At 45.6% G+C, this 23,861-nt stretch overlaps 1 protein-coding gene across 1 annotated transcript in view; it reads right to left on the bottom strand.

The window, feature by feature from the left end:
* The window catches only part of SEMA5A (semaphorin 5A), a 462,739-nt gene that overhangs the window by 117,447 nt on the left and 321,431 nt on the right, over nt 1-23,861 (bottom strand). The window contains exons 9-10 of the mRNA XM_036896667.2: nt 20,300-20,435; nt 13,522-13,726 (exon numbers count right to left, since the gene is read on the bottom strand). Of these exons, the coding sequence (XP_036752562.2) occupies nt 13,522-13,726; nt 20,300-20,435 (341 nt within the window). The remainder of the gene's footprint in view (nt 1-13,521; nt 13,727-20,299; nt 20,436-23,861) is intronic.

The following is a 23,861-nucleotide window of genomic DNA, read 5'->3' as shown; positions in this document are numbered from 1 at the left end:
GAGAGAAAAAGAGGGCTCTCTACTGAGCGGAATAAGAAAATTATTTTGTCATTTTTCTGAATTGCTACATTATACTAATTAGGAACTAGTGGCTGCTATTCCAAACTATTTGGTAGCGAGAGTTTTCATGCAACTTCTTCAGGCGCGATCCTAACCATTCCTATGGCATCCAAGCTGATCTGAGGTCTCTATTACTGACCCAAACTTTTCCCATCAGCTTCAGAGAAGGACTTCCAACAGACTGTCATCAGCCACGTGCAAATTGGAACTCATCACAGAGCTTAGTGTATCTCCTTGGGCTTAAGTCTGTCTGTGCACCTTAAGTCCTGGATTCATTTGTTAGGATAAAATTTATAATATGATCCATCCTGCCCCTCAGCTTTGTCTCCTATCTCACCATCCAGAAATCCAGCTAATTTAAATTGCTCACCTTTGAGAATATCCCTTTCTGTATCTGTATGTTTTCTAGTCTATGCTTTCTCCTAGGAAGATCCACCCATACCTTCACCAGGGAACCATCTCCCTGTCTTCCAAGATATCCTGGAGTGTGAGAAACACTGCCTGAGAGTAGACAAGACTTTGTGAGCATAAGCCGAGGAACTGAATAACAGGAATTACGGGGAGGGCTGCGGACTTCCAAAGGTATGAAACTGGGAGTCTGAAATAAGGAACCATATATCTGAGGGGCAGAAAAGCCCCACATGGCACCCAGTGGACAGGCATGACATGTATCCTTAAATGTTTACATGCAGGGAAATAGGCTTATACTGTGACCTGAGACTGAGATGAAAGGGTGACATATTCAGCCCTAAATACAGCCACACTAATGGCACAGATCTCAGAGCCCTTCAGCTTGCCAGCTACAGTGCTGACCTCCCAGTGTGGCTTGCCACATCTTCCATGGGTATTGTCTGCGATCCACATGCCATCCCAGCCCAGTTGTTACCCAGGCAGAAGGCAAATTATGAGTCTTGACAAAATGTACTGATTTTCCCCAAATGGGAAGCAAGTGGCAGAGGGGCAGCCAGGTCCCCAAACCAGCCGTACATCTTCCAATGATGAAAGCCCCCGTGAGGGTCCTAGTTGGACAGAAGGAGATGCAGGGCAAGTGGTGGTGGGGGGTCAGCAGGTCAGGGCCCGGAGATGGGGCAGAATTAGCCACAGGGGACACAGACAGTCCTCTGAGTCCTGGAATGGGCATGCAGGACAGAACTCACACGCTGGAGGAAAGACTGGGTCATGGGTCATGAGGGATGTGAAAGGTCTGGCCACCAAAAGTGGCTGAGGGGTCTGAGCCCAGCCAGGGCAAAGACGAGCTGGCACTGAGCCTGGGCCCTCTTGCTCCCGGTTCTCTGCTCAGGGCCGGGAAGGCCCCAGAATCTGAGGAGCCCAGAGCTGCAGGTTATGGGGTCCCAGCTTTGGAAGTCAGAGGTCCCTGAAGACAAGCTTCCAGGTGAATCACAGGTCAGCGGTTCAGTAAAGACCAAGATAACTGGCTCTATGCAATCCACATGGAGAGAAATTAATGCTGCCCACAAATATAAAAAGTAATGCCACCATTGTATAATCAAAATAATTTCTTGCTAGAAGAAAAAATGTGTTGATTAACTCAGAGCAACAGCTCATTATGATGAAGACTGCCTTTTACAGACTAAGTTTACCAGGGCAATCAAGGCCTCTGCGGCTGACACTATTTTTCACTTTGAACCAGTGTTCTTTTGCTAAGGACAGGGTCAGTATCTAAAAATTAAGTAAGTGATCATATCAATGAGGACCCAAATAAAGCTCCTGCCCTGATAATCTTAGAGATCACCTTCAATACTAAGGGGAAGAATTTTTTTTGTTATTATTTGAAAATTACATAAATGTATTTGAGTATTTAGACAATAATTGGATTTCTTTTATCATTGGTACATACACATGAAAACTGAGCCCTATCAAATCTCATATCTATTCTGTGGTATGAAAAACAACTTCTACTGGTCTAATTCAGGATCACTTTGAGGGACCTTTACTAATTGTCTTTTTTACTCAGTATTTTAGCTTCACATAGGAACTGTTTAACACATATTTCCTAGGTAAAGAAATGAATCTTTCTTAAGCAAATTTTCCTTTCCTCTAAATCTCAAGTTTAATTCCTCAAATTAAAAAATTATATATTTAATCAGTTTCATTATACCCAGTTGGAGCACAATAGTTAAACTAAAAATAGATAACAGTAAGGACCGAACATCGCTTTAATCTCAAAATGCTTTAAAAATTTCAAACAGGGTTAAGCTTTTGTAGCTCAGAAATCTGAAAAGGGATGGTAATTATTCGCTTGTTCAGAAAGTTAATTAATTCACATTGGATGTTATTAAATGGAATAAAACCAAAAGCTCAGAGCCTTCTTTTTCTTTGTCCTTTCAGAATTGGGGTTGGTTAACATAATGACGGGGCCGATGGCTGAGCACAATGGATGGACAGATGGCCCTCTACTTTCCATCTGCCCAGGCATTCAACATTTTTTTGGCACATACTAAGGTCAGCCAAGGCAAAATAGGGGAAGGGACATTTTTTCTTCGCATTGTTTTTTCTTTAGTCTATAATTTTAACTTCAGGCATTCTGGACTTTGGGGGCTCGTTAGGTTTGGGCTGTCTGGATTCTCCATATAAGGTCTCATCAGTCAAAGTCATAACCTTAGCTTCTCCAAGGATATACTTAACTTATCCAATGGGTAAATCATGCAGGTTGAGGTAAGAACAGTTTTTACCCCTAAGAACATCAGCTGGAAACATCACCCCATTGTTAACACTCTCAGAATTGTGGGGTCCTGGAAAGAGCTTCAGCAGCATCTTTTGGTAAAGACAGTTTTGTTTACAAACCACAGAATTCCCTATTTAAGAAACATCGACTTGATCATCTCTCTGTTTCAAAGATGAAAATATTAAAAACCAACAAATAATTGGCCAGCTTTTTAATCTCCCTGTGGGCTTCAGCTATTTTCTGAGAGTCTAAGTAAAAGAAATTCTGATGTTGACATCTTTGCAAGTGACACATACTGTTTCCCCACATCCAGAACAGGTGTTTGGGAGATGGGTACATGGTTGATAATGGCACCACCATCAAGCTGTTTACCCAAATTGTGGTTGGTTTGCTGCAGGCACCCTGGTGGAAGCACCCGTGCTGTGTTCACTCATGGTGATGATTTGAGGAGAGTGCACTTCCTCTAATGGGTTCCAGGTGGGAACTTCAGGATTAATAGGTGCACCCAGCTTCCTACACATTAGCTCTCTTATACCCAAGTCTGTCCAATCTCTTCCTTTTGCACTAAGGGATTTCTCTACACATGCCCTCTGCAAAGGCTTATTTGCAAAGATATGACGGGGTGTTTTTTTTCCTCCAGCCTCTCTGCTGCGCAACCACTTCTGGAGGAGAGCCCATATACAGTGCCATCGTTAACGATATTTCATCAAGCAAGGGAGAGTGTACTTACTCGTTTCCACTCCTGCGTGCACTGCTGTCTGCTTCAGAATTTAATTACCTAGAGGTCAAGACCTAAATCTGCCTGGTAATGGCTGGTCATTATTGCCAGGCAAGAGGCGTATATACAAGTCAGCAAGGATGGGCTTAGACAAAGAATGAAAAAGGTAGACCTTCAAAGCCAAGGCATAAACTGTCCTGCAAGTCATTTGGCTGCTATGATCAGATGGGAATCCGTTTTGGCGTAAGCAACCTGACACCTTTGCAGAGCCCCTGTCACCATGTCCTACATGCTGGATGAAATCATTAGGGCAAGAAGTACTCTGGACACTGCATTCCTTTCAGGGCATGAGACACGAGAGCTGCCTGGCCATGTGAGTGGAACCTGAGTCTTCCTAGTGCAAAGATTCAATTTGCTAACATGTCGTAACACAATCATGTTATTGCAGGTTTTATGGTACTAGGAAGACTTTGGTTTGCTGATTCAACAGCACAGAGAAGGACTATGAGGTGTGATGGAGTAATCCTGCTCCTCACATTCCCAAAGGGTCACAAGGCCTCACCCGGACCCTGTGTCCACAGAGGCCCCGTCAGCCCAGCAGTCCCAGAATAACTAGGAGTCAGAGAGGCAGCACCCCCCGAGGACAGATGTGGCCGCCTCACTGCCTGCAGGGGCCTCAGTCAGAAGGCCGCTCTTGACAGGGCGTGTGTTAATCCCTCCAGTCAGGGAAAGAACACACAGGCGGCCCCAGCACAGGGACGGGAGGGAGGAGAGGGAGCAGAGGTGACAGGATGAGAGGGAGCGGAGACGGCAACAGCTTGTACACTTCTTCTGTTGTCAGAGATTTTGGTTTTGGTTCATGAGGGAATTACCTATAAAATGCCATGAAATATTACGGCATGTCCCCCCTGCCTCCTCTTCTACCTTACAGAATTTTTTCTTTTCTTTTCAGTACAGGCCTTTGCTCGTGGGGCAATGGAGCCAATGGGAAATGGCTTCATTCTGCTGTGAGCACGTCAGCCAGATCTAGATGACTAGACAGAACAAGTAACCAGTGCAACCCAGCAGCTCAACTTAGAGGAAGAGCTTTTTCCCTTTAAATACAAACAGCCCTAATAATTTCAGGAGTAGCTTTTTGCCCCAAGGAGAAACATTTTATATTTAATTTTAGAATTTCAAAAATGAAACTTATACTGAGAGTTTTGTTTTGTTTTTGGCAGGGGTGGGTAGCCTGAGGGGGTGGGAGGCATCAAGAGACCACCTGTGGTAGGCCATTCTCTAAGATGGCCCCTACAATGAATTATATAGGCACCTCCCCTAAAGAGGCCTGATCTGTGATGACGGTATGTCACCCCTGGGAACAGGTGACGTTATATGGCAACAATGAAGGGATCCTGCAGATTCTGTTAAGATCCCAAGTAAGCTGGTTTGTGTTCATCAAAGTGGAATTATCCTTGTGGATATCCAATCAGGTGAAAGCCCTTGAGAAGGCCTGGGGCTTCCCTGAGGAGAGAGGCTCCCTGGAAGCTGGACAGAGTGAGTGGGCCTGCTGGAGGAGACAGTGTGGGAAGGAACCACAGACCACCTTCAGGACATGGGAGTGGCCTCTGCCTGGAGTGAGCAAAGCCCCAGGGCCCTCAGCCATGGGGAATATGGGAAATGAACTCTGCCAATGGCTTGAGTAAACTTGGAAGTGGATTCTTACCCAGGCAAACCTTCAGATGAGACCACAGCCCTACCTACATTTGACTGCATTCTGGTGACACCCTGGGCAGACAACCCAGCTAAGCATTAAGTGTAAATCACTAAACACTCTTTGGAGTTATGACATCATTTCACACAGAAACAATAATTTACTAAACAAATTTTTGCAAAAGCAGGAGGACAGCATGTCTGGGAACAGGAGATGACCATGCTTAAACTTCAGTAACTGCCAAGAAACCTAAAGGAATCCCATAAAAAAATGTGTACTTGGTAAGATATATATGGAGAGATGAAGGACAGAGAAGTGGTTTTCATTTCTTACATCCACAGACCACAATGCTTTCCTACCAGAGGCAACTTGGGTCCACTGATCATGTGCAATGTGAGAGAGGAAGACAGGAAGGTGTACATGGGTCTAAATCAAAGAAAGTCCAGGAAAGAGAAAGCAGCCCAAGAAGGAAACAGTGACACAGGCTGCACCTTAAAGGCAGAAGTGTACTGTGTCACAATTAAGAGTATTTGCTAATTTGTGGCCTGTCACTTCACATTATTTTGTGGCTGGGGAATGAGGCATAAGCTACTAAAATCATTCAGAAAACATGCTGAAAAACAGAATATATTAAAATACAAGAATGAATGCTCCCATATTTAGTAAAACAACACAATGTTGTTTTATACCATTTTAAGTAGTTTGGCAAAATTAAATTGTCTCAACAGTAGAATTTTCATTTTAAGTGGGCCTGGCACAAACTAACACTAAAATACTAATTTTGTTCTGTAAGGTGGTGACACTGAGAACTATCAGGGGGTCAGGAGAAAGCCAGGCTACACTTTAAACTTGGCTTCAAGATCAGGTGCACTGTGGGAAAATATGGATTAGAGGCCTAAGGCTGCTGTAATAGAATGCCACATTGGGGTGGCTTAAAGCAACAGAAATTTATTATCTCACAGTTCTGGAAGTTAGCAGTCTGAAATCATGGTATCAGTGGGGCCATGCATAAGACTCTGGGTAAAGTCTTGCCTGCCTCTTCCAGCGTCTGGTGGTGGCTGTCTGCCCTTGGCTTGCAGCTGCTTCCTTCCAATCTGCCTGTGTTGACATGTTATTCTACCTGTGTGTGTCGCTCTCTTCTTATAAGGACACCAGTCACACTGGATTAAGGGTCCACCCTACTCCAGTATGAGTTCATATAAACAAATTACAGCTGCAAAGACCTATTTCTAAATCAAATCACATTCTGAGATACTTCAACATATCTTTAGCGGGGATACAATTTAACCCGTAGCATTAAGTACCTGCGATTTTCCTAGATTGCTATTATTAATTGCAATTGTTTTATCATTTTAAATTCTAAATTCAACTCATTTTATCAAATAAGCACTCAAACTATATAACACTCCCTTCCAGCCTGTGGGAATCCCTTACAAATGGAAACATATAGAGCATTTCCAATCTCCAGTGAGAAGGACAGAATTCGGAGTGATTACTAAAAATTCTCTCCAATATAGGATTTTCACAATGTTATGCTTGCTCATGACACTTAGGTACTTGCAATTGGTTATAAATATCGAGGAAGAGAATGGTTAGCAATGGCAACAGTAAATTAATTTTTGTGCCCAAAAGAGTCTCCCTAGGGTCTCTCAAATCTATGAGCGAAGGCTGAGGCTTGTCGCATCTTCCTCCCTTTAGAAAGGAGGAGAGCTTCACAGCACAAGCTTCAAGCCTAGAGAATTAACTGCTAGAAGAAACTACACATGGGAGATAAAGTCAGAAATGGGATTTCAGCTTGTGTTGAGCAAGCTATCAATTTTTAATCTACAGAAAAAATTTCTGGTGTACAAAGAACATTGTTTCTTTGTTTTTTTTTCTACAAGCTCATTTTGGAAGCATTCCTGATTTCTGGATTTTAATAATGATTAGAAGCAACAAACTACAAAAAATGCTGTGTCCCGAATTAAAAGTATATTTGGAAGAGAATAAAGGGAGCAGGGTAGAAGTGTCGGTCATATTTTCTCCATGGTCCTCCTGCAGAAGCCGAGGGCAAGCCTTGTGTTCTGGGCTCCCATCTGCATGGAGGCACCTCTCTTCTCTTCCCTCGGGTTATGCTGACCCCACCGTCCGGTGACCCCATTCATTGCTCAGTCAGTCTTCCTTCTCTGTGAGATAACTCCCATCAGCAGTTGTAACCTTTATAAAAGCCGACTCACGGTGTCCGCTCTCTACTCAAAACAGGCAAGGAGGTACATCCCCTGCAACTAAGGTCCCTGAACGCTGAGTTCCAGCCTTCACCTCCCACCGCTGGAAAATCATTAAACACAATGGATCTCATTTGTTAGACTTCTTAACACTGAGACCCTTGCTTCGCCCTGTTCTTTATTCCTGCTTGATTTTTTTCCCACCTAACAATTAATGTAACAGCTTATTTTGTCGGTTGTGTCCACCTCAAACACAAGCTTCTTGAGGGCAGGGGTCTGTTGTGTTCACCAGTGGATCCTTTCCAGGAAACTCGACATCAAAACTTTCTCCCTTCTCAGAAAAGGCTGCCAGCAATCACTGAACTGCCCACATCAAAGGGAAAATCAGGAGTCCTTCTCATTTTACCAATTCACTCCAAAAACCTCCAGAACACACACTGAATCTGTTACTTCTCTCCAGGGAAATACCCAAAAGCAGAGTTTCTCAAACTTTTTTCATTATCGCTCCTGCAAAGAGACTTTTCACATTTATTTTTTCTGTAACTGGTCCTCCCACCCAGTAACCTTTAATACTGAAAACTGGGTATTTGTTTATGTAGTACCTGTATGTCTGTGCTTTATACATAAAAATGAGATTTGTTTTGCCCTTCAAGAACTATTTTTTGCCTCTTGGTGGCGATATCGCCCCAGCTGAGAATGGGTGCCTGGGACTAAACCACCGTTTCCTGCCTGCAAGCCAAGCCTGCTGCATCTCATGCCCTGCGGGACCTTGCTCATGAGGGAGACAGCCTTGGGCACACACTAGTCTACATCACACAGTTACAATGCAGTGGCATGTCACTACCATGCTTATTTATTTTTAGAAAATTGGTAAATCTTGCAGCAAAATCACACTGGTGTTGTACAAAGAGATTTGGCTCCAGATTTTACCCTGTTCCTATCCTTGCTGTCTCCCTTCAATGTGTTCTCCTGGAATTACCGACAGTGACCTTTGAAAACATTTACTGCTGCATATTACTGCCTTTCTTTACACAGTTTTCTTTCTCTATCCTTGGAATTTAAAAATGTAACCTGGCTTCATCTTATGTTCATATATTCTGAATCACTAATGCTCAAACGTGGTGTCCTTTGAAATTTGCAGACTTGGCTTCAACTACTGGTATGACTCAGTTTTACTGTTGTTATTATGCTTGGATTAAAATCTGAGTTTCTTAACATGGTCTATCCCTGCCTAAGTTTGTAGCTATGCAACTCTACAGCGCTGAGTAAACACCCCTTACTGGGATTGCCTAGAAAGCAGAGCACGGAGCAAGGGTGAAGAGCAAATTTATCACTGGAGGTAGAATCCCCGCCTGAGTGAGGGATGAGATGGGAAGTAAGGAATGGAAAGTAATTGTCTTGTGAGGTGTCACCAGGGGACCACTCCTTATGTTAAGCCACAGAGAGGCATCTGCATGGCTATGTGAAGAAGCTGCCTTGGACAGCCCACTGGAGGGAAAAAGAGAAAGGAGATGCATCCCCTACCATGCCTCTCACTGGCAGAAGCTCACCCCATAGGGAGTTCATCTCCCAGACCCTTGAACACCTGCTGGAGAAACCAGATCCACACCAGCGATGTGATGTCCCATCCAGGCCCAGAAGTGGCAGGAGGGGCCTGGCCACCAGCTGGTCGGCATCAGTTAGAACCACCTCATGGTTCTGCCCCTGCCCAGGAATCTATCAGCATGGTGGCAGCTGAGACAGAGCAAATGGCTGAGGGTCCAGGATAAAGTAAGACCAAGGGAACATGAGGCGCTTAAGACGTGACCAATTCACGCACCTTCTCTCAGTCTTCTGAACACACAGAATGTCTCTTCACTCCTGGTTGAGTTAGTATTCTTGATCCACATTTTGTATTTTCAGAATATCTTAGACCATGTTTCACAGATTTATGCAGCTGGAGAGTATTTTGGGACCACCTAACTATTTCCCAAATGGAGGTATTGTTTTCTCCTGAATGCCTAAATAATTCTTTCTCTATCCTTGGAATTTAAAAATGTAACCTGGCTTCATCTTGTGTTCATTTATTCTGAATCAATATTGCTCAAACATGGTGTCCTTTGAAATTTGCAGGCTCAGTGCTTCTTTTATTGCAGGGAAATAATTCCTGGTACCTTTCCCTGTCTTTGCTCAGACCACCAAGTTCTATTAGAGGTGATTTCTGAACCTTTTTTTTAGGCTGATGTATTTTAACCATTTCATATTAGCTCTCTCATCTTTAAACATTTTCCTTCAAATCAAGTCCCAGCTGCTTTACTAACTAGTTAGCAAATCATACCAACAGCTACTGAAATGAACAGTAAGCATGTCTGTTTGGCTCATGTTGGAAAACAGATTTTGTATCTGCATCACAAAAATTTAGGAACCAGTCACAATGACGACAGTGCCTGACCACAGACAGAGGCAAGGTACACCTAGTATACAGAGATTCTAAGTCAAGAGAATCACTGTTTTATCTAGAACAGCACTAGCTGAATATGGTCCAGAAATGCACAGCATTGAGTGCATCTAGGGGCCTGTTAGGAATACTAACTCTGTACTGGACCAGAAGCTCATGGGGTTGGGCTTGTGAGCCTGTATTTACACATGCCCTCCAGGTGAGTCTATCTATGCTCAAATCGAAATAACACTGGTCTAAAACAGCACTCTAGAAATATTAAGGGTTTGAATTAAGGGACTAAATACTTAAGGAAAAATAAAATAAAGGTTTAGCTGAAGTGGCAGAGGGTTCAAATCTACAGGGTGCATTGCCTGAACCAGAGAGAGCACAGAAGAAGGAGCAGATCTGTGCAATAGAGCCTACATTTAATCATACACATATGCGAATGGAGGCAAAGTGAAAAAAAGTAATATGCTTTATCATAGAAGACCCAGTAGGAGCCTTGCTACTGAGTAGTATTTCCAAGGAGATGACATAGAATCAGAACCGCCATAGCTACAGGCAGAGCCAGTGAGGGGTAGGTAGCATACACGGAGTCAGCACGGAATATGACAGACAGGAGAAGGGCTGGGAGACGGTGGGCTACGAGTCCTGGAGTGCAGGAACGGTCAACACGACTTTAGGATTGTCTCTGCAAGGAGGAACTGAGCAGCTATTTGATATCAGATTCAGTCACAGAGCTCCTATCATGAATATTCTAAAGGAGGCACCGTTTGCCATTTTACCTCCTGCTAGGACTTCCCAAGAAGTAACTTGTAAAATATCAGCACAGTCATCGTCCAGAGAATGTGCCTCACCATTTGATTTTCAGTAAGAGACAAATGGGAGTGGCAAGAAGACAGTCCTAGACCAGGTCCGGGAAAGGCTATTGGCTCAGTGGGGAGGTGAGCAGCAGGGAAACGCCATTCGAGCCACAGGAAACACTACGGCTGCCCTGCTAACAGAGGCCGGCTTCACTTGGACTCTCAGTAGCACTGAGGCCAACTGCAGTAGAACCCTTTGCACGCCTGCCCTGAACCCTGGAATGTGGTTGGGAGGGGGGCTCTCTTTAGGACCTGGTGTATCTGTGGTGGTCTCTATGCTAGAAGGGCCCTTCAGCTAATGCAAACTCCTCTTGCCCTTGAATTTAATAATCTGTCAAGTGAGACACGGAGACTGTAGAAGAGCTCTATGTATGGCCTCTTGCCCCAAGATCCCAACCTGCGATCTGAGTAGGCAACATCTTGATGTGTGCCATGATTCAATTAGTAAATAGGCAGTTGGTTAAAACGAAAGCAAAAAGTCAGGTGTGTAGAACAAATAAATGAATCTCTGTAAGACTTATTTGCTGACTGGCACATGGTGTATCACCAACGGAATCAGATCTGCAAACCTGGAGAACAGACCAGGCAGCCTGGGACACTGCAGCCTCCGTGGCCTGAGCTGATCCTCTTGCTATTGAGTGGGAGGGGCAGGAGGAGGGGAGAGGGGAGAGAAGCAGCCCAACCGTGCGATCATTCAAAGCAGACTTGCACAAGGAAGTTTCTAGAAAGCTGTTCTGGTTAAAAAGCCATGAAAGGTGACTATAATTTCATCTCAGATGTGTAATTTATCCAAGTCGGTCTGTTTGGATTTGATTTAGATCCTGTTCAAACATATTGTTTGTAATAAAAATCCTCAAATACTTTATCCCTGTGGGTGCATTAAAAATAGTGGTAGAACAAGTTGCTCACTTCTCTGGGCAGAATGTGAGTCCTCCCAAAACTCATGCTGAAGCCCTCATCTTCAACACAATGGTATTAGAAGGTGGGATCTTTGGGAGGTGATTAGACCATGACCCCACGTGGAGCCCTCCTGAATGGGACTAGTTTCCTTATAAGAAGAGACACGTGAGAGAAGATCTCTGTGTCCACCAAATGAGGACACAGCAGGAAGAAAGCTCTCCTTGGAAACAAACTGCCTGGCGTCTGGATCTTGGACTCTAGGCTCCAGAATTTAGAGAAATACATTTCTGTTGCTTAAACCCCCCAGTCTGTGGTTCTTGTTACAGCAGCCCGGACATTATTAACACAACGGATGCAAACGCCACCTTCTGAAGGCCTTGGCTGTGGAATAGGTCAGAATCCAGGTGAGGCCTCGGGCTGCTTTCACAGGCCTGCTCAGGACGAGCCCCACCTCCCCTCGCCATCTCACTCTGGGTGCTGATGGGGAGCTCAACACCTCCCAGAAGGCCAAGATGCTCTGTCCTCTGCAATCAACATTGATGAAGAAAAACTAGGAAAACGTCTGGGAAGGTCCAGTTCACTCCTTCCTCAGCCGACCACACGCCAGGCTCCTCTGTGAGGCATTAAGGATAAAAATGGCACAACAAGAGATTTGGTTCCTTCCTACACGCCAGTGAGCGAGACAAACACTGCCACGGTGATTCTACATCTTCTCTTCAAACAAACATCAAGCCTGACCTCTATCCCCGCAGGCCATCACATCCTCTGCACTTCACCGACCAGCTTCTGGGAGCCGTGCTCACAGCAGCTGCCACCTAATGCCCCCAAGCTCCCTGCGTGACCTCCCTTACTCCTCCCTCAGACCGACCTCCACAGGAGCCAACGGCCTCCACTGGCCAACCTACCGACACGTCTCTGTCCTGACCTCACCTGAGCACACGGCAGCACTGCCCACAGCTGACCCCCCGGCCTCTGCGGCCTTCCCTGGTTCCCTCCTCAGGCAAGACCAGCTCGTCCTCCCCAGGTGCAGGAGCCTCAGTTCTCAGCTTGAACGTCTCCTCCTGGGGCGGCAGCCCTATCCTCCCCCAGGTGCAGGTGCCTCCCCAGCTCTCTCTCAGGTGGCTGTGGTCACACACACAGCATAAGCCTGTCGTCATCTCTCCCCCACTTTCTCAGCGGTTGGCTTATTGTCCTTCATCCCCATCAACATGAGCTCCAGGTGAGCAGGACACAGTCCGTTCACCTTCTGACCCATCAGTGCTCAGGGGAACCACAACGTAGTAAAAACTCAACAAACCTTCAGTGATGTCGTGAAGAAAACTAACAGAGAGATGGGAGGCATTAACAACAACGGAGGGGTATTCTGCTAGAACCCTGGTCAGGACATGGGGCTGGGGCGGCCTCCCCAGGGAGCTCTGTGCAGCAGGACCTGGGGGCAGGATGTGACCTCGGAAACGAACAGACTAGTGGCCACTGATGATGTGAGAAGCTGTGTTGCCTGTGTTTTCTGTAAAACATTTTGTTATTGATGCCCCCAAACATATTTGGGATGCTTCCCTGGTCCAGCGTACAACAGGGCTATCTTGCTGTCAGCACCATTTTTGAGCCCGTCGGATATCCGTATGGAAATGCTAGGATGGCAGCTCACCCAGCAATGTCCTCTAACAAATTCCATTGTCTTAAATTATCCAAAGAAAAATGGTCTCACTCAGAAAAGACTTCCTTTATGAATAGTTAAGGAACAATAGTTAAGAAATCAGACATTGTCTTTCCAGTTAAATTATAACTAGTGTTGTGAAAAGAGGGTGAAATTAACATTTCCTGTAAGAGTCGCAGAAGATGAGGCAGAGAAGGGAGCTCTGTGGACTTGGCGGCTTGTCAGGAAAAAGATCCAAAGCTTGACAGTGAAATCACGTGTTCAGCATTTAAAACACTAAACCAAGGGCAGACACCTCCTCAGAGAGAGCAGAGCGCCTACCTGTGGCCAAATAGATGATGTGGACAAGCGTGTCCCGGCCCTGCACCACGTCCACGGCCACATGGGAGAAGCGGCTGTTGTCCTCCATGAAGGCGGGCACCGGGGTCACTGGCTGTACCACCTCATGCATCAGAATGAACTTCTGAGCGTCCTGCAGGTTCCTTTCCGTCAGGTTTGCATACAGGCCCTGGTCCACTGTGCCGCACTGCAAGGGAACACAGGCCGTCACTGGAATCGGCCACCTCGACCCCACAGCTGACCCCGGCCACCCCAGCCGGAGGCTGACTTGGAAACTGAACAGCTGAAGCTCGCAAACAGGCTTGCTTCTCCCATTTCCCCCACGGTCCCCGTCCTTGCTGGCCCCCCCATTTTAGATACAAACTCATCATATTTGGGCACCTCTCATCTTCATCATAAATGAATGATCAGAAGTTAAAGTGGAAGCCATTGCTACGTTTAATTTGACAACATATGCATAAAAACTCCTCACCACCTCTTGACAGCTCAGGAGCTATCTGGCCAAATGCATACTGTTCTTTCTGGGAAGTCAGGTCCCCAAATTGAAAACACAGCAAGCAAATGCATCATACAGATTTATTAGTTTTCCTATTGGAAGAGTGGGTTTATATGTAAGTTATGGACTCCACGGAGAAGAATTATGCCATTCTAATTTGCAAATTATGTAATATTATTCCATTATCTTTCACACGGGCTACAAAAACATGCTGCTAGCCTTATGCATTGTGCTCATATTCCAAGCTAGAAGAGAGAGGAAAGGAGATGGAGAGAGAGGAGAGTAAAGAAAGAGATTTTCCACTAGGGGAACCATCCTGAAGATGACTGAGATAAACAGGAGATAAAAATCAGGCCTGAAAATTGCTGAGAATCCATTCAGAGCTGTGTGGTTGAGAGGCTGGCAGGTGTTACAGAGGATGGTTTTTGGCAAGGATGAGGCAAAAAGATGGGGAGGAAAGATAGCACATCCTTCCAGGGGCAGAGCACAGAGTCAGAAAATAACCATTGTGCTTTCTCCATCTTTCATAAACTTGAATCCTGGTACTTGTATGTAAAGGCTGATTCTTGGCAGAACATCATCTAAGCAGATTTGATAGCAATGAATTTCCCTGTCCATACCATCTGAAACTACCACTTACAACACATCATTTCTAATACTTGGTGTTATAACAAGTGAGATGTGCAGTGGTTTAAGAAGGAAATGGCTTTTTTTAAATAGATACTTTTGTAGCCCTTGATAAAATGTGCTACATGCCATAAAATGACAGGCCGATTGTGGAATTAGAGAACCTTGGAGTGAAATGGATTCCGAGTCTGGTCCAATACTTAACTTAATGTCACCTGTTGCAGGGGCACCCATGTGCCAGGCAGTGGAATCACATCTGGGGAGGTGAAGGCTCAGCATAGGCATCCTGTAGCCATGTGATCTCAGGTCAGGCCTTTCAACCTCTGCCTCTACCTCTAACGTGGCTGGGAAACACTCTGCTCACTTCATGGGGCTGTTGTGAGGGCAACTGCCATCCTCAGTGTAGAGCATTTGTAAATTAATGGAAAGTGCTTGTAAATGCCAAGGAACTGGCCAGTGTGCAGACACAGAGAAGGCATTCAACCAGTGGTAAATGATCAATGCATTCATCTTGTAGCAGGACAGCGGCTCTATGGTCCATTCAGCTGCAGTGGTCAGAGGGAAATGAATGAATAAATAAAGGGCAGAATCAGTGGGTGAATACACAAGCAGGTGCCACTGGGGCAGGGGGGCTGTGCCAGCAGATTTTTACATAATTATGTTTAACAGTGACTCTCGCAAGACAAGACACTGGCTGTGAACCAATGTGCTACAAGATGAAAGAGCCCTCCTGGTCTTGGTCTGAGGTCCATCCAGGTGACTTCTAGCGCTCAGAGAGACTTTGTGTGGGCAGTTTATTCTTCCCAAAATCGATGGCAGTACTCTGGCACAGAGTGAAGGTTTGCACACAGGTTTTGTTCTGTATGCAGTGTTTTTTTAAGGCTGGCATCATAAAAATCAGATGATACAGTATAAAAACTGAGGACCTCATGCTGCTTGTGAAGAGTCTGAGGCCTGGGAGGCCTGGCTGGGCTGCAGCTGGACCACTGAATAGCCTTGTCATTTTTAGTCCTGGACTCTGTATCTCATTTAAGTCATCGATCTGAATTGCCACTGTGATATTGTGATTTGTAATAAAAAGTACATTAATTTATCTTTCTGCACCATGGTTCCTGGCTTCCAGTTCATAAAAACCACTGGAATTTCCCAGGTGATGGGAGATAAAGCTGTCTTTGTTCTGTTAATGAGGCAACTTTTGGGAAGCACCTAGGAAGCACCTAGGTAACTTAAGGATGCGAGCTTTGCCAGAGGACCCAATCATGTGGCTAGAGGGTAGGAACTTTCAGCCCTACCCCACTGATATCCAGGGGAAGAGGGACTGGAGGGTGAATCAATCGCTGATGGCCCGTGACTTAATCAATCCTGCTTATGTAATGAAACCTCCATAAAACCCATAAGGATGGCTAAGAGAGATGCTGGGTTGGTGCTCTCGTGACACTGAGGAGATGGGCATGCCTGGGGAGGGTACAGGAGCCCCATGCCCTTTCCGCATTCCTTACTCTATGCATCTCTGCCAGTTGGCTGTTCCTAAGTTATACCCTTTTATCATAAACCAGTGATCTGGTAAGCAAAATGTTTCTCTTAATTCTGCGAGCTCCTCTAGCAAATTGGACTTGAGGAGGTAGTCATGGGAAGGTGGTCACTGGCTCCCATTTACAGCCAATGGGTCAGAAGTGCAGTGACAACTAGACTCAATATTTGTGTCTGAAATGGGGACAGGAGGATCCTGCAGGACTGAGCCCTTAACCTGTGAGAGCTGATGCCATCTCTGGGTAAATAGTGTCAGAACTGAGTTGAATTGTAAAACGCCCAGATGGTGCTGGAAAATTGCTTAGGTGGTGGGAAAAACTCCCGCACGTTGGATTGAGTGACAAAGTAGTTAGCCAAGAAATTGGTTTTAGACTAAATGCTACAACATCTTGATTTTTCTTGCCAGCCTATGATGAATATCTCACCCAAGGACTCTTTTTTAAATATTTTGAAAGCTATTTAAATTTGTAGCATATATTTATTGGCTCATAAGTAACCCACCCAGCTATCTAAGGCTGCAAATTCTCTAGCTGTGTCTTATACACTGAGTTCCCTCTGGGTCTATGTGAGACCCTGGAGACTCAGTGCAAGAGGAAAACTATAACAACAATAAAAATGATCTTCACGTGTCTTACAACCCAAAAAGGTCATCTTGCTAACACCTGGAAGTAATGAAGTCAATAATTCTATTACTTTTTAAATATAATAATCCTTGCATTTTTGCTTATGTGTTTTAAGTACAAGCTCTCCATTCTCGTTCTAGCTCCCCAGCCCTAGGCAGGCAAGTCCAAAATCACAGAGCCTCCTCCTGAGAGTACCCAATTTCAATGGTGCCCTTCTGCCTGACTTCCTGAGAACATGCTTTGCTTATCAAAGGGTCCTGATAATGTGGTCAAATCCAAGTCCTTTCACTTGGTCTGCCAACAATCTGCGTCACCACTTTCAAGGGTCCATTCTCCATTTTGGCTCCATCATTTGATTGGTGGTAATCAAAACTGCACAGAAAATTCCAGAGTCTGTCCCAACATGGCTGTGCCACTGGGTCTATATGATGTTTCCTGTTAGTGACCAATGCTGTTCCCAGTGAGGCCCTCTGGATAACTTTGGGGGCTGTAGCCTCTAACAGGGCAGACTTTTATAGCACCGGACAGTGGTTTCTAGACTGCAGCTGATAAAAATAATACATAGTTTTTTTGTTTTGTTATTGTATTTCTGTATTAATCTTGAAAATTTATGCACTGTTTCCTAACCCATTCTTCTCCCAGAACCTGAATCACATTTCTGCTCCTGTAATTAACTAGCTACCTCTAGTATATAAGTGCTGCATAAAATTCCAAATGCAGTAGGCAAACAAGAAGAGTAAAAAAAAAAAATCTAACTATTTCCTACTGTTAATTATTGCAAACATAAGGTCTTTTATACATGACTAGTGGCAAGATCCTTAGTTCACAATATATTTCCACTCTATGCCAGCCTTGATGGTCTTAAGAATGTCAGTAAGAATGTCTACAAGCTAGCGTGGTTGTCCAATATGGTAAACCAAAAGGAAACGGGACAGAGCTGCACCAGGAGTTATACAAAGAATCAACATGATCTATAGCTTTAGTGCTCTACAAATGTTAAACTCTAGCCAAAGAAGACAAGCTCAGCTAAGCCAGCTTCTTGCCTGAAATGCACACACATTTCTGCAAGCTTCATTTATTATACTGCACAGACCCACTCCCCCATCTCATAAACGTTTGAGTAAGTGCTTCAGTGTGACACTGGCATTATAAAACCAGATGCCCGTGGCCTTAGGAAATGAGGGAATTTGCTGTGTGCTACCAATATGTCCAGACAAAGGAGCTAAAAGGTACCTACCACCTGAAGGGGGAGGTGTCACAAGGTTTATTAGGTTACTATTCGTGTGCAGACTTTTGCAATAGACACATTAAGACATTAAAAGTACACTATAAATATAGGGAGCATCTTTGTTAATTTTTTTTGAACCTTCAGGATTTTACAACAGACTTTCTTACAGGGAGTAATATATTTCACCTTCAGGATTTTACGAAGAGCCAGCTTGAACAGTTACATTTCACCTCAATATCTGGCGACACGGGTAGGATTTAGATGCAAAGACTCAGCAAAGGTTCAGAGTCAGTTAATAATTACATAAACCATGTATGTCATCAGGAAAGGTGACTATGCATGTTTGGTTCCCACTAAACTGTCAGCTTGTCTGACCCATAATATCAATTTATTTATCCAGTATGGACTTGCTCAGTAGCAAGTCTGGGATAATAAAAACAGATCTGATCACTCAGTTGCCTGACTTACAAGTATGGATGATGATGCCCATATTACAGAGCTGCTGAGTGGAGAAAACAAGACAAAATGCATAAAGCATTTATACAGCATGTGACTCCTAGAAGGTACCCAATACATCGACCCTAAGAGTCATCTTCATCAGATACATTATACAGTGAACTGTGCATACTGATCAGTACTTTCAAAATTTATTCCTAAAACATTCTTGTGCATTTGTATCTTTCCTTCCTCATTTTATTGAAGATGCAAGATGCTAAGTCATTTGCCCAAGTAAAGCAGTAAATGGTAAAGAGGCCATGTAAACTACCTATCTTATTACAATCCCATGCTCCTTAAAACATTTTTGAAAAGAAGTATGAGCTTATTTAAAACAATTAGAACTGAATGATCCCTACTTACCCAAGTCCAAGTAAGGTATAAGAACATTGAACTTTTCCATACCCTCAGTTTTCTCAAAAGCCAAAGGTTTTAGGTTATGAGATGATAAGCCAACCACAATCTGGGGGCCTGCACACAGAACCCAGTTGTCACAGTGATTGGTTATAGTAACTAACGGTCCTTCAGTCAGAAGAAGTTGGAGCTTTGCATCTGAGGACTGAGGCTGGGACCCCAGCTCAGCCCCTAATCAGCCAGCACCCATGGCCCAGTTATCTGCTCTGAGGCTCACGGGCCTTCTCTGCCTATGGGAGAAGTTGTTGCCAATCACAGCACTGTTGCAAGCATGATGCATGTGAAGCATTGAGCTGTGTCTGGAACCTCTCGGTACTAAAAATTACACACACAATGATGATGATGATGACAATCCTATGAAATTTCTTGTCAGGAAGGAGGCTCTCAAGGAACCTGTTGTTAAGGGCAGAATTCTATGTCTCCCCAAATTCACATCTTGAAGCTCTGACCCCCAGTGAGGCTGCATTTGGAGATGGGGCCTCTAGGGAAGTGATTAGGGTTAAGTGAGGCTGTAAGGGTGAGGCACTGCTGTCACAGGACCAGTCTCCTCACACTCCCTGAGGAGGGGCCACATGGGGACACAGCAAGACGGGCCACCTACAAGCCTGGAGGAGGGCTGTCACCAGAAATGGAACCAGCCAGAACCTTGCTCATGGACCTCCGGGACTGTGACAGAATACATCTCTTTTGTTCGGCCATCCAGTCTGTGGCGTTTTGTTACGGCTGCCCAAACAGACTGATATACCTGCTTCACCCACCGACCCTGAGGCCACGGCTCTCTCTGGTTTCAGCTTCTTCTGAACATTGGGAGATAGGAAGGAAGGAAGGAAGGATGTGCAGAGTCCCTTAGAGCTTGAATCCTGTAATTCTGTGATGCACAGATAAACGGCCTCTATCTGCTCTTCTTCCCGTTGCCCCATCACATCCCGGCCACCCGACAGGAAACCTCAGCACATTCGCCAATTAGAGCTATAATTCTATTTGTGCGTCTCTATGCTCTGTGCCCTGGACCCCATTCATTAGGGCACCATTCATGAGGGATCAGAGTTTCTGGGGACACAGAATCCACATCATTAGCACTAATTGAAGGCTGGGTTCCCAGACGGCCACACTGTGCTGGCCTTTCTCAGTCCAGCCCCAGGCGTCACTGCCAACAAAAGGCCTCGGCCTTTTCAAATGAACCAAGCGACCCGACCACGGCTGCACTGGGCATGCCCCCAGGGGGCCCAGGGCTCCTGGCTGCATTGCATCAGCACCAGTGTAGGAGCTGCCCTGGCCGGACCACACCAGGTTCTGTGTCCCTTCTGGGGAACAGACGGATGAGTGCCCCATGGCCTGGGAAATTACCTGGAAGTTGGGGTTGGGGTTGGGGTAGGGTAGCCAGGCAGCACGGGAGCTCTCCTGGTACTTGAAGGGCCCGTTGAAGGCCTGGGAGACGGCACTCAGGTTGAAGACACACACGGCTGAGGCTGCAATGCTGTTCCTGCAGGGCCAGGGAGAGAAAGCAAAGGGGTCAGAGAGCTGAGACCGTGTCCCCCCAAGACCTGAGGCCCCATGTGGAGGCGTCTTGGATGACCTCACGGTCACAGCTCCCATGGCATAGAGACACGGGTACTGAGCAGTTACGATACTGTGATCCTGCCAGACGGGACTCATTCATTCAGCCGCAACCGGAGAGACAAAGGATTTCGAAGAGGTGTGCGTTACAAAGGCTGCCTTCTCTCCGGTGCCTGCAGCTTCTCTGCACCCAGCTCAGCCTGGTGCCCTTCCCAACCATCTATCTGCTCATTTTGGGTGTCAGTGGGACAAGCTGCCTTTTCTTCTAAGTCACTAGATAGTTATGATTGGGTAACCCTGAAAAAATAATTAACTAAAAGCATGCTTTTCAGAGACCATTCATATACATATATATATTTAAATTTAGAAAGCATTGTAAAGCCAAAGGGTCAGAGAGAAAAATTTGACATAGCTCCAGCACAGGAAATCTTGAAGCCTTAATTCAGAATTCCAGCCCTGTGGACGGAGCTGCGAACAGGCTCTCAGAGGTTCAGCGCCTTTTACTAAGGGTAGAAGCAGCAAAATATTTTTTCATTGAATAAATCTGCATTCTGAGCTAAGCTCTGGTTTTAAAATTCTATGTTAATGCCTTTAGCCAATATTAAGTCTATTGATCAATTGTTTTTCCTGAATCAAAGGGAGAGTCACAGAAATGCCTGAACAGAACTATCCACCTGACACTTGTTTGATTTGATCAACACTGAGTTGGTGCTGGAACCCATCCTAAAGGCTCTGCAAATTCCAGCTCACTTGATCTTCAGAAGAGAAGCGAAATTCACGAAGGAAAAATGGAGCACAGAGAGGTCAAGACACCTGTCCAAAGTCACCCAGCTACTGAATGGCTCCAAAGACTCAGAGATTGAATTCTCTGTGAGAGCCCTGCCTGGACAGGATTAAGAACAGCCATGGGAAGGTCAGTGCCTTGGGGGCAGGGATGCATGTTGCCTCTGGAAGCCCTGGCAGAGAGGAGTCTGGTGGAAGCACCCCCACTGCTGGTGGATAAAGTGACCGACACCAGATATAAAACTTTCACATTGCTGCTTTTACTCTCACATGACCCTCAGGGAAGAAGAATGTGAGAAATCAAAAGGTGCAGGAACAGTCAGCCTTTGAACATGTGACCGGATTTCAGAAAGACTGAGAAAGCACCTGTGTTCAAGCAAGAGTGGCCAGACACACAGGCCAGGTTCCCCCCAGGGCCGGGGAAAGCCTGCTGTGGGCCTGGCGCAGTGATCGTCCAGGGCAGGCAACAGTAACAAGCCCTCTGCGGAGGGCTTGGTAGATTGCGTGGTCCTAGTCCTCACAGGAACTCACAAGCCCTGACACCAGCCTGACTTCACAGGCCAACAAAGAGAGACACAGGGATGTCACTTCACCCAGGTCACAGGCAGAGGGGAGGTAAAGCAGGCTTTGCATCTGCTCTGCACTGGGCCCCAGAGGTCATGCCTTTGACCCCACTGCTATGCTCCTTCCCACAAAGGGAAGACATGAATCCTCTTCCTACTGGCACCCCATTTCTGTTCATGGCACTTACTCTCTCTGATGGGGCTGGTCTGCGTCTGATGTCAACCAGAAGAACCCCTGGGTGCCAAGTGGCTGTCAGTCCAAGCTTCCCAGACAGGGGTGGGGAACACTTCTGGGCCCCTGGTAAGCAGAGCTCCATGGTGCAGATACATGTGCACACACATGTAACACACACACACACCCTCCTGCCCTGCCCTTGCCCCTGTACTTGCGGTGAGCTGAGGGGTGGGAAGGGCATGCGTGACCCACTGTAGTCCCCCCTACCTTCCTGGGAGAGGCCTGCCTGCTGGAATTATATATTCACCCTCCACTCCCCATTCCTGTAGGCAAGTGAAGCCAGAGAAGGTCTAGGCCATTGTGAGCTTGCAGATGGGTCTGCTTAAGGCTGGGGTCAATATTCATAAGCCCATTTGGCTAACAGACTTTCAATCCATGTTGCAACCTGGACTCTATCATTAATCACAGCAATACTGTACCTTCATTTTTTAACTTGTTTAGAACCCAGAGGGTAAAAGTGGAGGTAAGTCACCCTGGTGGGGTCAACATTAGGGGAATTTAAAGTTTGCTTCCCTAAGTCTACTGGAAGCCACTGGTAGAAAAGCAGAGTTTCTCCTGGAGTTTCATCTCCTAAGGAGGGAAGAGAAATCAAAACCTCACCCTTCCCCACCTCCACGCCATCACTGTGCCACCTGTGAGCCACCACTGTTTGCTATCTGGGGGGAAAGGCACAACCTTCAGGGGCTCCACTGCAGCAGTACCATTCGCTACAGCCCAGCTCATGCCCAAGGGGCTGAGAAAACCACACAGTCCCGGGAACAGAATGACTGAGAACAGTGACCTTTGTCTCCATCCCCCAGGGCCCACAGGTCTTGATGAATACATGGGAGGCAAACCAAAACTATGTGCAAAAGCACCAGAGAGGATGGCCACAGCATTTTATAGCCACTAGTTTGGAGTCGGCAAATAGCTGGCTACCTCTGATCAGCACTTCCCTTCAGTTTGGAGCAAGTCTTGTCAAGAGTATGGTCATCTGTTGAGTGATAAGATCAGGGCTGAGACAGGAGAGGAGAAGAGGTGGGTCACCCTGTGAGACTGGAGATGGGTGTGTCAGAAAGCTGTCCCTGTGCCCGAGCGAGAGCCAGTCCACGAGAAAGGGAAGATCCAGCAGTTCTCTCTCTGATAGTTTGGATGCTATATCCTGGGTGATTTCCAACATGACGGACATTTGCAACACTAAACAAATAATCTGGAGTAGTTTGAAACTTATTTTTGTGAGACCTAAATTGACCATTCACCATGTTGGAATGGCCCAGACATGGTACTTACGTAACTTCTAAATTGTTCATTCTGGCTCAGAGCCAGAGGAATGAATAGCTAAGTAAGCCAAGCTCCCACTGTGTGTAAAACTGACGTCAACTGAGCAACGGAACATTCATCTTGTGCAGCCTACACTATTTCTTAAACAAGGCTTTGGAAAGCAAATCAACTTCAGAAACTACAAATTGATTTTTCAAAAGAAAATTTATCAAGGAGGGAAAATAACCTCTGGGATTGAAAAGCAGATTTACAATAAAGATGGTCATGGCCGGCTGGGGCTGGGTGGGGAGCTATCCATTTTAGTCTTATTTTTCTAACCTCATGACAGAAAGAAGACTTCTTAGAGTAAACATCAAGTAAATGCTAACACTTTAGCTCAGCAGTGAAAAGAGTAGGAGAGAAAGAGGAACAGAGAAGACAGGTACAGAAAAGGGACTCTAGAAACACAATACACAGGCAGGCTTCTGCAAAAGAAGAGATGGTAAGGTAAGAGGACTTGGTAAGCAGAGCA

The sequence above is a fragment of the Manis pentadactyla genome, chromosome 2 (assembly GCF_030020395.1).
Source record: "Manis pentadactyla isolate mManPen7 chromosome 2, mManPen7.hap1, whole genome shotgun sequence".
NCBI classification, from domain to species: Eukaryota; Metazoa; Chordata; class Mammalia; order Pholidota; family Manidae; genus Manis; species Manis pentadactyla.
This window is presented reverse-complemented; position numbering and strand designations above follow the sequence as displayed.